General features: G+C 35.5%; 2 protein-coding genes across 5 annotated transcripts in view; one reads left to right on the top strand and one right to left on the bottom strand.

Moving 5' to 3' along the window:
- LOC127841010 (DNA-directed RNA polymerase II subunit RPB11-a-like) overlaps nucleotides 1-16,035 on the bottom strand; it is a 492,318-nt gene that overhangs the window by 323,530 nt on the left and 152,753 nt on the right. The window lies entirely within an intron of this gene.
- The window catches only part of LOC127840819 (myotubularin-related protein 13-like), a 156,374-nt gene that overhangs the window by 36,927 nt on the left and 103,412 nt on the right, over nucleotides 1-16,035 (top strand). For all 4 annotated transcript variants that reach the window (XM_052369244.1, XM_052369239.1, XM_052369253.1 and 1 more), the window contains exon 2: nucleotides 8,279-8,364. In XM_052369244.1, coding sequence (XP_052225204.1) covers nucleotides 8,279-8,364 — 86 coding nt within the window. The remainder of the gene's footprint in view (nucleotides 1-8,278; nucleotides 8,365-16,035) is intronic.

Below are 16,035 nucleotides of genomic sequence, written 5' to 3' on the forward strand. Positions count from 1 at the left end.
TGAAGTGAGGTTTTCTATTTCTTATATTATACAGAACATTTTTATGCCCCCTTTTGAAGAAAAGGGGGTATATAGTTTTCGCACTGTCCGTCTGTCAGTCTGTCTGTCAGTCTGTCACACTTTTCGTGTCTGCCCTCTAACTCAAATAGTTTTCATATCCGATCTTTACCAAACTTGGTCAGAAGTTGTATATAGACAATATCTAGGTCAAGTTCAAATATGGGTCATGCCGGGTCAAAAACTTGGTCACTAGGTCACTTAGTGCATTTCAAGGATTTAATATGGTGTCCGCTCTCTAATTGAAGTGGTTTTCATCTGATCTTTGCCAAACTTGGTCAGAAGTTGTATCAAGACAATATCTAGGTCAAGTTCGAATATGGGTCATGCCGGGTCCAAAACTAGGTCACGGGGTCACTTTATAAGGATTTAGCATGGTGTCCGCTTTCTAGTTTATGTGGCTTTCTGATTTATTTTGATATTCTAAGACATTTGTATGCCCCCGAAGGAGGGCATATAGTGATCGGACTGTCTGTCCGTCTGTCCATCACACTTTGCGTTTAGATTTTGAAAAATGCTCATAACTTCTATGTCGCTTCATAAAGCAATTTTATATTTGACATGCATGTGTATATGGACAAGGCCTTTCTATACGCACACAAATTTTGACCCCTGTGACCTTGACCTTGAACTTAGGGTCCACGTTCAGGTTTTGAAAACTGCGTTTAGGTTTCGAAAAAAGCTGATAACTTCTACCAAGCGTTTATAGGGGGCATAAGTCATCCTATGGTGAAAGCTCTTGTTGTGCAGATTAATGTAAAAAGAAATAAAAAGTCGCAAAATACAAGATCGCTCCGCCCCCTTAGTTGTGTTTTCATAAAAACTGTATCCATTACTCTGACAGTCTTTGTTTGTCGAACCATGTGGCCGCAATAAACGAAATCTTATTGATTATTTGGTGAGTTTGATTGAAAGCTGGCGAGTGGTCAAATCGGCAGAGTGACATTCACACATGTTAATCCCTTTTGTCAAAACACCACAGACAGCAGTCTACACAATGGGTCAGTAGACAAACTTTGCGTGTTTTCATAGCGCCAAACACTTAATCCAGTTATGTTCAGATGTTCTCTGTAATCAGTATACAGTACATTAACTGTTTCAATAATTACTCTACTAGAATACCGTAACAATAAAGATAAGGTGTGTTTGAATTGAAATTAATTTGGAGGAAATATAAAATTATTTGCAATATAATTGTGTTAAAAAATACCAAAGAAACTTTTAACTGAAATCAACAGAATTCATTGTTCTCTGCGCTACAAAGTTTGTATAAAAAAGCAATACATGCACGCTTTCCACGCATAAACCTTGAACTTGTACATTGCAGCATAATTTTCGCGCGCTTTTGTAGGGAAATACACATAATGATTGTATATTGGAAGCATTTGTAAACGTCGTGTTAACATTAAAAATTGGAGGCGTGTTTCGGATTACAAACTATTATTCTCATTTGAAAATTTAACGGAACATTTATTCTTGTGTTATATGTATTATGAATTAAATATTAATTTGTCAAAACGCTTTACGTGTCGTATATTCATTCATATAGTAGACTTACCTGTTAATGAAAACATATATTAATTTTTTATACAATTATCTTTATTTTTATAAGCCACAGTATTTAAACAATTTTTAATTACAATGTTTTTATTTTTGCCATGCACAGTAGCACACTGCTACCGTGGTGTCCCGCAGCGGTGTCCTGATAAGAACGGAAATTGTCTGCATTTACCGACTAGGCTTAAGTAATAAACGCCCCGGGTATTAGCTAACCTGGCGGAAAGCCGAGCGTTTTAGTGAGTACACCTCGCCTTCCCCGCCGCAGAATCACTCTCTAGCAGACAAATGCCCCGCGGAGGGAGCGCGCTTTTTGGGGAAAACGCGTGGACTGTACTGTATATAAAGCAAAAATCTCTGTGTGGTAAAACTGGCACAAATGTTACAAATAACCATTCTAGCGGGCACTATTACATGCGCGCGCATGTAGTCAGCGGGCGCTATTCTGAATAGCGCCCGCTGACTAGATGCACGCGCATCTTTACCGGGGGGTATTCAAAATAACGGACCTGTGAAGTTTATATACGCAAAGAAGAAACGAATAATTGTGAGGTATAATATATAAAGATATACGACGATATTATTATGGTATGTCAATCATAGATTTTAATGTGCTTTCAACTAATTCATGATAAGGCCCAATTTTGATAAATTTAATTAGAAATATTTATCCATTTAGACCAATTTATTAAGAATGAGCATGATGATACACAATACTATTTATAATCGAATCAAATAAGATTTGAGTGTTGCCAGCTGACCTATATGCTTTCATTTATTTTCATGCTTCTTGTGTTTTTCTATTCTGTCAATATAGATGATCTGAGTACATGTAATAATATCTAATAAAGGGAAATAAGCCAAGAAATCTGGCTCAACACTTAGTAATTGATTTGCGTGTGATGCCCCAAAGAACTGCGCAGAAAAAGGCATTCGCTATTTTTGATGTCATAGAAATAACTTTTGATCGTTAATAAACACGGACCACAATCAACGCCATAAACATGTTTATCTTTTTAAAAGATATTTTTTGTTTGCAAATTTGCAATTGCCAGAGTTTATAGCAAGTGGAAGTATTAGACCATAACATTGTGCTAGTTTTTAGAGTCACTCAGCAAGAGGCATTTTTAAGGTTCTCCATATTGGTTGATAAACACAATCTGAGTGCTGATATATTATAGAACAATATTGAGGTTCACTAATCACAGTGTTGCACTAATATGTTGTGCATTCAATTCACAAGTTAGTGCAGGCAACTTTTGTTATAGTCAAACCCAATCTTAAGGGTAAGGTGAATGTCTTAATTGATTGGAAAATATGGGATACCTTTCTCCTAATACAACAAACACTTGGGCCATATTGTGGTAGGAACAGATTATTCAAACATGCAATACATTTGTATGCTCCCCGTCATGGGGTCCTTACTTCCGTCACACTTTTGTTACTGTTCTCATAGCGCCTTCAACATTTTACCGATCTCTTACATATTTGGCATTTAGGTACCTTGCATGGACCTCTACCTTTTGATGATGTTTGAGGTCACTGGGGTCAAGGTCACTGAGGCTAATAATAGATTTTTCCATCACAATTTTGTTACAGTTTCTCATAGCACCTTCAATATTTTTCCAATATCTTACATATTTTGCAAGTAGGTACCTTTCATGGATCTCTACCTTTTGATGAGGTTTGAGGTCACTGGGGTCAAGGACAAGGTCACTGAGGCTAATAATAGATTTCTCTGTCACAATTTTGATACAGTTTCTCATAGAGCCTTCCATATTTTACCGTTCTCTTACATATTTGGCATGTAGGTACCTTGCATAGACCTCTACCTTTTGATGAAGTTTGAGGTCACTGGGGTCAAGGTCAAGGTCACCAAGGCTAAAAATAGATTTTTCCATCACAATTTTGTTACAGTTTCTCATAGCTCCTTCAATATTTTACTGAACTCTTACATATTTGGCATGTAGGTACCTTGCATTGACCTCTTCCTTTTGATGAGGTTTGAGGTCACTGGGGACAAGGTCACCAAGGCTGATAATAGATTTTCTCAAGGTCACACTTTGGTTACAGTTACTAATAGCGCATTCAATATTGGATCAATCTCTTATATATTTGGGATGTTACTAAGGTACCTTGCATGGACCTTTACCTTTTTGATGAGGTTTGAGGTCACTGGGGCCACAGTCACTGAGGTTAATAATAGATTTTCTCAAGGTCACACTTTTTTTCCACACAATTAAACCTTATATGGACAAAGCATCAATGGGGAGCATCCATCAGTTTTACTGATATCCTTTTTAATATATAAAAAAATATATACCAATTAAGATGCCTTGAAATTGTCATGTTTGAACAACAAAAATAAAATTGAAAAGGGTTAATGCTAAACAAAATTGTGGGAATACAAAACATGAAGGCTATTAATTTTAAAATTTAAATCCAAATTTATTGCCCTGTAAAAAAAAGCCAAAGAAAACAACTTAAACATGACTGTTAATGATATTTAATTCCAATGTGTCAAAAATCGTATTTTTGCTGAACAGAAATAGAGGCTGAAAATGACAGAATAATCAATTGGTAATCAGTATACATGTAGAGTCTAAAATTAAAACAATCAATTGACAGTTGATTAAAAGCAGTGTCCAGAGAATAGACCAATACATTGACCAGTTGATTACAGTTTCTCACCCTCTTGTGAAATAAGACTCAGACCAGTTGATTACAGGCTGTCACCACATTTCAATGAGCCCAGAATGTTCCCAGGGTTGACTCATGCAGTGTGGGGCTATCAATAAATAGTTGCACTGTAATTGGGGGAATTCATTGATCTTTCACTATGGCCTGATTAGCATTGCTACATAACCTTGGAGTGGGCTATTTCAATTGTGACTTTGTTGAATTTGTGTGAAATCTGTTTGAAAATATTGCAAGAAAATTTATTGAAACAACAAAATTAATTTACCTTTATTATAGAAGATTTTTTTAAAGAATCTGAGAAATATTTATTAATAGCTGATTATGGTAACAAAAGGTACTGAACAATAATAGAGTCATTAGTGAGGTTTGAACTGATATGTGGTTATATAGATAGCAAAATTAATGTGGAGGAATTTATGGGAGTCCAGATACTTGACAGATTTGTATTTCGACCGCTTTTTGTCACTAACCTGTGTAATGCTAATCTTACAAATATGGAGACATATGTTGTCACATTTCAAACACAGAATCAGGGAATCAATTTCTTTTAATATGTATCAATGTGCTATCTATATTGCATTGAGTGTGATTTTATTCACAAAGAGAAAATGTTATGGGCTAAAAGGCTTGTGTGCTCCTGCTTATATATTTGGTTTAAACCTAGTTATTTTAGCTTGATGTGACTGAAAGCCTTGGGCTTATAAAGCCGCTCTCTTAGACCTGTTTCCTCGTTTCCTTGATGTCTCTGAAAAGCTCTTGAGAACTCTTCTTGACTTAGGATCAAGCCTAAGATCTTGCAACCATAGCGGCTTTTATTAGTGCCATAATAATCTGGATTGCCGCCTTTTTATACCCCCATTACCATTGGTAATGGGGGCTATATAAGAGTCACTTTGTCGGTCGGTCAGTCTGTCGGTCTGTCCTGAAATTTCATCCGATTTTCACCAAACTTGGTCACAAGTTGTATCTTGATGATGTATAGGTCAAGTTTGAATATGGGTCATTCCGGGTCAAAAACTAGGTCACGGGGTGACTTAGTGTGTTTTAAACCGAAAGTTTGTCCGGACCATAACTTTGTCATTTATCGTTAGATTTCAAAAAAACTTGGTACATTTGTTCAACATCATGGGACGGTGTGTTGCGTGAAAAAAGGACGTTGATATCTCCAAGGTCAAGGCCACACTTGGAGTTCAAGTGTCAAATGCTTGTCCGGGCCATAACTTTATCAATTATTGTGAGATTTTAAAATCATTTGGCAAATTTGGTCACCATCATGGGACGGTGTGTCGCGAAAGAATTACGTGAATATCTCGAAGGTCAAGGTCACACTTTGAGTTTAAAGATTAAAAATGGCCATAAATGAGCTTGTCAGGGCAATAACTGTGTCGTTCATTCTGAGATTTTAAAATCATTTGGCACATTTGTTCACCATCATTGGACGGTATGTCGTAAATAAGAATTACGTCGAAATATCTCCAAGGTAAAGGTCACACTTAGAGTTCAAATGTCAAAAATGGCCATAAATGAGCTTGTCCGGGCCATAACTATGTTGTTCATTGAAAGATTTTAAAATCATTTGGCATATTTGTTCACCTTCATTGGACGGTGTGTCGCGCGAAAGAATTACGTCAATATCTGCAACTTCAAGGTCACACAGTGAGTTCAAAGGTCAAAAATGGCCATAAATGATCTTGTCCGGGCCATAACTATGTCATTTATTGTGAGATTTTAAAAATACCTGGTACATTTGTTCACAATCATTGGACGATGTGTTATGCAAAAGAATTATGTCGATAACTCCAAGGTCTAGGTCACACTTGGAGTTCAAAAGTTAAAAAATGGCCATAAATTTGGAGGGCATGTCATGCATAAGAATTCAAAGAGTTCAAAGGTCGAAATGGCCATAATTGATAATGGCATTATAATTCTTAAAAATCCCCATAAATTTGATTCTCTTGTTTTGTTAAGACAGCATGCAAAATAGTCTGTGTCAATGCGGCATGTGGGGGTATACGTCATGTATGTGACAAAGCTCTAGTTCTTATTGAAAGGTTAATTCATGTTTAAAAATGATTATATTAGTGAAAGAAAATCAAGAAGTTGTTTTACTGGTACATTATTATCTCACAAAAATATAATTATTTAATTAAATCAAAGTTTTCTTGAACTGTTCAATTAAATAAATGCATTTTTGTCAATAGTCAGATATTCCAGATTGTCAAGTCTAAATTTGAAATAATTATGTTTTTATATACATTGTAGCTCACTAAGAAATAAAATGCGAGCTACTTGACAAAAACAATAAGGCATTTATTATGTACAGCATCTAACCGTAAATCCACGAATATAATGCGCATTTTTTTACCTGCCGATTTTTTCTTCAAGTAGGGGGTGCGTATAATATACGAATTTAGAGCAGAACAAAAATTTTCCTGTGCAAATTTTCAACTTAATCATTGTTATTTGCTTCGCGGCAGCTATTTTGAACTACACCATTAAATCAAAGGGCTCACACTGTCGTTCGCCATTTGAGCCATTTGCGAAAATATCGAGAATTTGGCTCAATAAAAATCTTATTTGCGAAAATGCGAAAACTAATAAAATTTCATTGAAAACGTCCGCCATTTATATCGGACTGGTTTTCTATAGTTGTCTCTTTGTTTTAATGAAAGTTTTCCCAATTGGAACAGTAAACGAAACCCGGTCTGTACCCGATTATGAAACATCGCTTGACCTTATTGTTATTGAAGTGTGCATGGTAGCTGGCCAATCAACATTGAGCTCGCTTACACATGAAATGACGTTGTCGAATGAAACATGGGAACGGGAGGAGCTATCGTATAATATTGGGTCATTCATGCCCAGACACTGTATACTTTGAATACACAGTTTATATCGTCGTCTGCCTTCAAAATAGCGACTGGACGCTAAGTCGTATATAGAGATAAGCAAATGAAAAAAAACCTGACAATACCCGTAAATAAATATTTAATACCTGAACACTATTTATCTTTCTACCGCATATTTACCATATCTGAAGTAAAGAGTGGTAATTAAATAATTAGTTTTATGATGCTAATAGAGTCTATTACACCTTTCTGCAGATTGCCGATTTAATTGAAAGGTGATAATTAATTTGTTTTTTACTCCCAAACTAGCCTTAATGACAGCAGCGTATTTTAATTAAAGAGATCATGAAAAACACGAGCGGTTTAATTGTATTTTAAGTTTAATTAAAGTATCGAGTTTGTAACACTTTGGAAAAGTAATTCATCTAGACAACTAACCGTACTATAAAAACGGAAGTAACCATTTTGTCGTCTTATTACTTTATTATTTTTATAATTATTATCGTCCTGAATATTGTCAAATTGAATTAAATGTAAAAACAAAAGACAGCGTCTCTGCTTCTTTCTTTTGCAATTATGACTGCTTGACCCGGATGTCAGCAAGCGGCCCGTATGTTATCAGTAAAAATCAATGGTAATATAAACAATTGACAGAGATATTTATTATGCAACTGTCATGACAACAGCACTTTAACACATCCCGATCAATATACTGGGGGTATTACTGTGAAACAGAAAGTTGAAAACACCAAATTGATTTGCTATTTTCACAACACAAAAATATATTGACAAATTTTTTTGGAAATGGCCGATTTCGGACACTGATTTTTTAGTGTGTATTTTACTCTGATTTTCATTTTTTACCAATAAATTTTGACCAAACTCGGGGGTGTGTATTATAAACAAGGGCGTATTATATTCGTGGATTTACGGGTAATTGAATGTTAATGTTATTTTCATGAAAACCAATTGTAAACAATAGAAGACTGTGCCACTCATGAACAATTTAATTTCTCTGATCACAAATAAAACAGATAACTTTGTAACCAAATTAACACATGTAATATATCTTTTCTGTTATTTTAATATTTTCCTTTTGTTTTCAATTTTTACAGGAAGTGGTAGCAGCTGTGGCAAGATCCTGCAGAGGTTCCCTAAGTCAGACTGGCCAGACTGTCATTTCACTCCAGGCATAGAACTGGTAGGTCAAGGGCATTCAGTTTCCACATTGGGACTATAAAACTTGCCTTAAAACTGCCTCCTTAAACCAAACTTCAATCAGCACCCTAGACAATACTTGGTTCTCCCCCCAATAGCCCTCGCCCATCTTAGTCAAAGGTGGATGTGTATATGCCTATTTGTTCCTCAATCCTGTCATTCCTCATCAAAATTGCATGTACCTATTTCTAGTACAATTTTTAGCTTTTCTATCACTGAATGGTCTGAGCTTTTCTACTCACCTGAATGGCTCCATTACCTAATGCTCTGGTTAAGGTAAAATGTACACTTGAAACTTCATTCAATTGATCGAGGTCATCATGTGAGCTCTTTGACAAAGTTCCATCACTCTTACCTGCAATTGAGCATATTAATGCGTCTTTTTTGTACCTAAAATATTGGTTAAGGTAAACTTGCAACGATTCCATACTGATTCTACTTCAGGTATTCATGCATATGAAAGATGGCACATGTGTTTGGGGGTCATTGTGAGAGGTCACTGACCAAGTTCCCTAACTCTGAAAGTTTTGCAACTTAGCAGAATTATGCCACTTATTGTACAGTACAGCCAATGCGGAACAAACATATTTCGCGATCCACGGAGTCAAGGCGCAACGAGTTGATGCCGAGTGGGCCGTTGAAGCCGTATCAGTATGCGGCAGCTTGTCGCATTTCACCGCGATGCTTGGCATCTGTCTGCCGACGCAAGCAGCGATCCGCAATATGACGCCGAGTCGATTCGCATCGTGAAATAAAAATATTTTTAAACTGATTAGTTAGTCAATAAATTTTAAAAGAATAATTATAATTATATTTAAAATCATAATTAATATAATGTATCTTTTACTGCATAATTACTATTTTTCCTGTCGCTAATCATTACCCAATAATCCCGAATATTCCAGTTTTAAAGCAAATTCTGGTAAATATGTACGATAAAAGTTCTTAAGAATTTCAAGAAATACAAACATACGCCATTTTACTTAAGTGTCAAATAATTTTGGCATTTGTTTCTATTTAAAGATGTGATGAAATAACGTCCAATCGGGGCAGTTTTTTTCCCCACTGAATAGGCATAAACCGCGTGACGTGATGTTCATGATTTTATACAACACAAAACACACCCACACTTTCCATGCGACATTCTACATGTCTGCATAATTTTCACACACTTTTTATTGAGACAAAGGATAAAGCACTATTAATTTGACGCTAGAATTTAAATGTTCATGTCGCGTTATCATTAAAATTCGGAAGTGTGTTTCGGATTACAAATTAAATAATGCTCATTTGAGAATCGAACGAAACATTTACAGATGTGCGTAATTAATTTAACGATAATTTGTTAAGGCGCATTACGAGTCGAATATATTTGAGGACGTCATATTATATAAATAGTTTATAAAGCATCATATAAAAACATATCCGCTTAGTAAAATGTGAAAATAATAACTATGATAGTAGCGTAAATCTAGGTTTCGACGCTACACAATTGTACATGTAGGTGTATATCTTTGCACTCGATCAGCTGCGTACGTATGCAGCGGATTTATGCCGCGAAAGTACGCGAGGTTAATACAGACTCAGTGTCGTTGTGCGGAACCATGCCCCGTGCCTCGGTGATATGCCACATGAACACACAATGCGGCCGCTGAGTACTAACATTCTGGCTGTGGTGTGACCGAGGATTATGTTTGTTCCGCGTTGGCTGTACCGTACTTAAAATTCTGCTTAACATTTGCATGCAGGTCTTTTTGCTCCACATGGGGAAAATAACTTACACATGTGAATTGGAATTTTGTCCATTAATTACATTTGAATTAGGAAAAAGTTGTGTTACTTGATTTTACCATTACGAGTATGGCCCTATAATGGCTTTAGATGACAGGCAAAAAAAGCCCTGGCATGCTATTACTCCAAATCTCAATGTCTATACTACAGATATTGAATTAACACTTTGTATATTTATGTTTTCAGGGTTTTTATGACCATTCACTGATCAATATGTACATGTACATATTCTTGTAAAAGTCAGGATAAGGTTTGTGTGCAAGATGAAAATGTATTTTAAGGTTTGCATGGGTTTCACAGGCAGAGCCATTTTTCGTCCATAATCAGGGGTGTGATTGAGGCAAAGTCAGAGGGGAGGAAAATTCTGTTGACTGATTTTGACTACGCGAATGGCGCGCATAACGCAATGACAAACATAAAAACAGACATTAAAATAAACAACTTTTTGAACTTCATAACAACATTTCTTTATAAAAACCTGTTAAACTTCACATTTAACATACTGAGGATGCAAAGTAAACAGTTAAGTATTTATTGTGATCAATAGCAGCAGTTTTTCAATGTATTGAATTACAGTTAATAGACTAAATATAAACAAACACACTTGAGTGTTCTTCAGGTGTTAATGATGTATTAACTGAGTTAAATTAATATATTTAATTTGTTTACCTTTCAATATCTTGTATTTCACATCTTCACTCAGTTCAAAGCTATTTCAGTTAACTGAACAGCGTGACAAACATAATAAAGCAGAATATGCATATGAATCTGATTATACACAGACCCACAGACATATAAAAATCAAATCATGTTTGTCTATTTCCATGTTCGAACGATACTCTTCTAAATTGTTTTACTTCGCGAGTAGACTAAACTCCAATTTGCAAACACTGGTTTCCGTGACACAAATTCAGTGGGCACATTTCTTAACAAAATATGTGTTGCTTGTATCTAAAACGTAGTCTTTTTTTTTGACAAACACATTTCATTATTCCTATCAGACTAGGTGATGTCAGTCGTTTATTCGATTGCTATTTGTTATTTCAATAATCTTAATTTTCTCTTCACAACGGCGCCATTTGCAAACAAATCACAGAGCGCATTTTAAGAACACGATTTTAATTGGAAGATTGGGAAACGACAGCCAATTATATGGCTCGTTTTAAAAATGCTTAGGCATAATCTACCAGTGTAAAATGCGGAGAGATTTCGCGGGCCGCGGATATTTCGGGCCGCTTATGAAATATGTCCGCGGAATCGGTGGTTGCCCCTCTCCCCCACATTTTTTAAAACGAAATTACGCAAATCTCAGAAGTGACATCCGGGACAACCCGATCCGCGGAAATCCGCGGATCCGCGGAAAAATCACACCCCTGATAATGATAACATTAATAAAAATAAGTTATATGACACATTTCAAGACCTTACATGGCATTGTCCCCATGAAGTAACAATTTAACTGATTCCCTTTCATTTAATAGAAGTTAACATTCTAATTGTTAAATTTTAGAAGCTATTAAATTCAGATTTATTTATGTTGTCAAAATTGTCAACAAGTTTTGTAGGGTTAGTAAAAAATATATAACAATATCAAACTATTACTTTACTGGCAGATTGCTCAATCATCCTTCAAACCGAGATATGTATTTGTTGAAATAACAATTGTCTGTCTCTTATGTTTAACTTCATCATGATTTATGGCAGACAGTGTGCTTGAGTACAGATATCAAATCAGACTCATTTTGGAATTAAAGGAAACTACATAACAGCATCAAACACAAAGCTCTTCTTGCTGTCGGCATTGGTATTTAAACTAAATACATTGCAAACAAAAGCATTGCCAAATAATTATTAGTAAAACAATCAATAGTGCTATTTAAATTTCGTTTGAATGTGTTTGTGCCTTACCTTAAATGTGTTTTTGCCTAACCAAGCGCAAACAAATGCTGTGATGTCAGAGATAATCTTTTACAACAGTGCATTTTTGTCTGTAACAAGTGGATCATTAATTATCTGATAGCAAACAATGCCTCTGGGCTTGATTGCATTTAGGTAGTGTGATGACTTCAATGCTCTACAATAGTCATGTAACATGTATAGTTTGGAAGAGGCTATTTTTATGCAGTTTTAGAAGTTGGTAACATTGAAATAATATTCCCTATAAATAAACTTTGTTTAATATCTTACAAAACATTCTTTAATTGTTTGAACTCACTTTTTAGCCGGATTTTTTTCGAAAAAATCTCGGCTTATAGATTGATGTTGTCGGGCGGGCGGGGGGGCGGGGGGGGCGGGCGGGGGGGGCGGGCGGCGTGCTCGAAAATGTTAAAGTTCTTATTTCATGGTATAACTTTGGTATGCTTGGACCTAGAGTCTTCAAACTTGACATGAAGGTTGGCCAGGATTAACAGATGACCACTGGTCATTTCAAGGTCATTCATTTGAAGGTCAAGGTCACTGTGACCTTCAATATAAAAAATGTTAAAGTTGTTATAACTTTGGTATGCTTGGACCTAGAGTCTTGAAACTTGACATGAAGGTTGGCCATAACTAGTTAGTAACCACTGGTCATTTCAAGGTCATTCATTTGAAGGTCAAGGTCACTGTGACCTTGAATGTAAAAATGTTAAAGTTCTTATTTCATGGTATAACTTTGGTATGCTTGGACCTAGAGTCTTCAAACTTGACATGAAGGTTGGCCAGGATTAACAGATGACCACTGGTCATTTCAAGGTCATTCATTTGAAGGTGAAGGTCACTGTGACCTTCAATATAAAAATGTTAAAGTTGTTATAACTTTGGTATGCTTGGACCTAGAGTCTTGAAACTTGACATGAAGGTTGGCCAGAACTAGTAAGTAACCACTGGACATTTCAAGGTCATTCATTTGAAGGTCAAGGTCACTGTGACCTTGAATGTAAAAATGTTAAAGTTGTTATAACTTTGGTATGCTTGGACCTAGAGTTAGAGTCTTGAAACTTGACATGAAGGTTGGCCAGAACTAGTAAGTAACCACTGGACATTTCAAGGTCATTCATTTGAAGGTCAAGGTCACTGTGACCTTGAATGTAAAAATGTTAAAGTTCTTATTTCATGTTATAACTTTGGTATGCTTGTACGTAGAGTCTTCAAACTTGAAATAAAGATTGGCCAGTACTAGAAGATGACCACTGGTCATTTCAATGTCATTCATTTGAAGGTCAAGGTCACTGTGACCTTAAATGTTAAAATGTTAAAATTGTTATAACTTTGGTATGCTTGGACATAGAGTCTTCAAACTTGACATGAAGGTTTGCAAGCACACTTAGATGACCACTGGTCATTTCAAGGTCATTCATTCTAAGGTCAAGGTCACTGTGACCTTGAATGTAAAAATGTTAAAGTTCTTATAACTTTGGTAGGTAAAAATGTTAAAGTTCTTATTCCATGTTATAACTTTGGTATGCTTGTACCTAGAGTCTTCAAACTTGACATAAAGGTTGGCCAGTACTAGAAGATCACCAGTGCTCATTTCAATGTCATTCATTTGAAGGTCAAGGTCACTGTGACCTTCAATGTTAAAATGTTAAAATTGTTATATGCATTCAAAACATAACACAAGGTTTGCTCATGCCTTGAAAAGTACTTACATTTCATTTTGACCTTTGAACAATATTTCAGTAATTTAAGTATTGCATTGACAAAAACACGAAAGGTACTTTCCTGTCATTTAAATCAAAAATCCGGCTTCAATGCGGTCATCTCCGACCGCGGAACTCTTGTTTAATGAACTAAATTAGACGAAAATGTATAAGCATCTGAGAAGAAATTATATTCTGGGAAGTGCAAAAAGGTGGAACAAATCTGTCTGACTGCAAGTATCTTGGAGTCATTATTGACAACTTGTTATTCCTAATGAGGCGTATAATTGGATTTTCATTTAGAAAATACATTAAAATGAGGTTGGAATGCCCAAAGGATATTGTATACAACATCAGACAAGGTTCAACCTTTAAATTTAGAGGAATGGTATAATATTTGTTTCATAGTGTTTATGTGTATTTTGATGTCCTGGTTATTGGCCAATGGTGTACAATTTTGTTTGTATTGAACATTCTTTTTAAATCAACTGCACAAAAAGTACCTTAAAATGTGGATTCAATTCGAAGTACATGTAGTTGTCAAAATATTAGTGACATTAGAAGTATCTTTTAAAAGATATATGGTGTTGATTGTGGTTAGTGTTCTTGAAAGATAAAGAGTTATATATCAATGAGATCAAAGTTACTGAACGTCTTTTTCTGCGCTGTTCTTAGCTGCATCACACGCAAATCGATTACGGTAAATGTGTTATGCCAGATTTCATGGCTTATTTCGCATTATTATATATACAAAATATCAAATGTGTTTAGATACAGAACAGAAATACAAAAGAAGATAGAAATTAAATAAAAACATCTAAGTCAACCACGCATAAGCGAATTATCTGTACATATTTGAAATATTTATACACGCGTTCTTCTAACAGACCTGTTTTAGGCAGGTTTGTTAGACATTGTTATCAGATTTGATTATTAGTAGTATCAGGAATCATCATTGTCATGCTTACCGGTAATAAATTGGTAAATATGGTGGAATTAATTGGAATCAATAGTATTTATCATGGAGTTTTTGATAAAACATACAGAATTTTCCAATGTATAGCGCACCCCTATGTGTAACACGCAGGCTGTTTTTTTAATGCAAAAAGGTGTAAAATATTTCAAGCCTATAAAACTACCAAATGGAACCGAAAATATCTGCCATTTGACTATTATGCAATCTAATAATCCGGGTCATAGGAAAGCTTATTATAAAGCATTTAAAAGAGGTAGCGACTCATTATGATAAGGAGCATGGGTTGCGTAGCACTAATTTTCTTGTTGACACTTACCTTTACCAGCCCAGCATAAGCTGCCAATGTAGAAGTGCACAAACAAAGACAAAGAAATGTTTGCATATTTTATTCAGACATTTTAATTTTTAGCTAGGCTGTTTTCGGAGAAAACCAGAGGTATTGTCATAGCCAGCTCGTTGTGTCGTTCGCCTTCTGACGTCCGACGTCCGCATGATGCTAAAACCTTGACATTTTGCTCTAAAATCAAAGTGCCTCCACCTACAACTTTGAAACTTCATTTGTAGATGCACCTTGATGAGTTCTACACGCTGTACCCATTTTTGGGTCACTAGGTCAAAGGTCAAGGTCAATGTGACCTCTGAAAAAAAAATATAAAAAAATTCTGACAAGCTTTCATTTATTCAAAACTGCACCCGCAGCAGAGCATTGGCACCCGTTATGCGGTGCTCTTGTTGTTAAAAACTGTTGCTGCCCCGTTCATATCTGCTGTTACTGACTAAACAGATGGCAACTAGGAGAAGTGCAGTGAACATGAACCATAACTCTATCGGCCGTTATTTTTTAATTTCCTCCCTTTTTTCATTTCCATATATTTTATACTCTACAGCATAACTCCAACACTTTATAACTAATTGATCCTTGAAATATAAATAGATGACACAGGTGACATGTTTTACAAATATTATTCTACTCTCTAAAACAAATGTTCTCATACAAGCAAACACATTTCGCTGGGGATTTGGCACTACTGTGACAAGCTCTTGTTAAAATTTAATTGGATGCTTACAAGGTCAGCAAAGATGAAATGTTGGGTAAAACAGCCACACACAAAAAATTGCCAACTCTAAAGCTCAAGGGCAACAGCTTATTTCTGTCCCTGCCCTAACGTTTTGGCAGCTGTGAGATTTTGGCAAAGCATCCAATATTCTTCCTTCCTTCTTACAAAGTTGAATGAACTGCAATTTTTTGTGAGATGCAATATTTTCT

Source organism: Dreissena polymorpha, chromosome 1 (genome assembly GCF_020536995.1).
Source record: "Dreissena polymorpha isolate Duluth1 chromosome 1, UMN_Dpol_1.0, whole genome shotgun sequence".
In the NCBI taxonomy this organism is placed as follows: Eukaryota; Metazoa; Mollusca; class Bivalvia; order Myida; family Dreissenidae; genus Dreissena; species Dreissena polymorpha.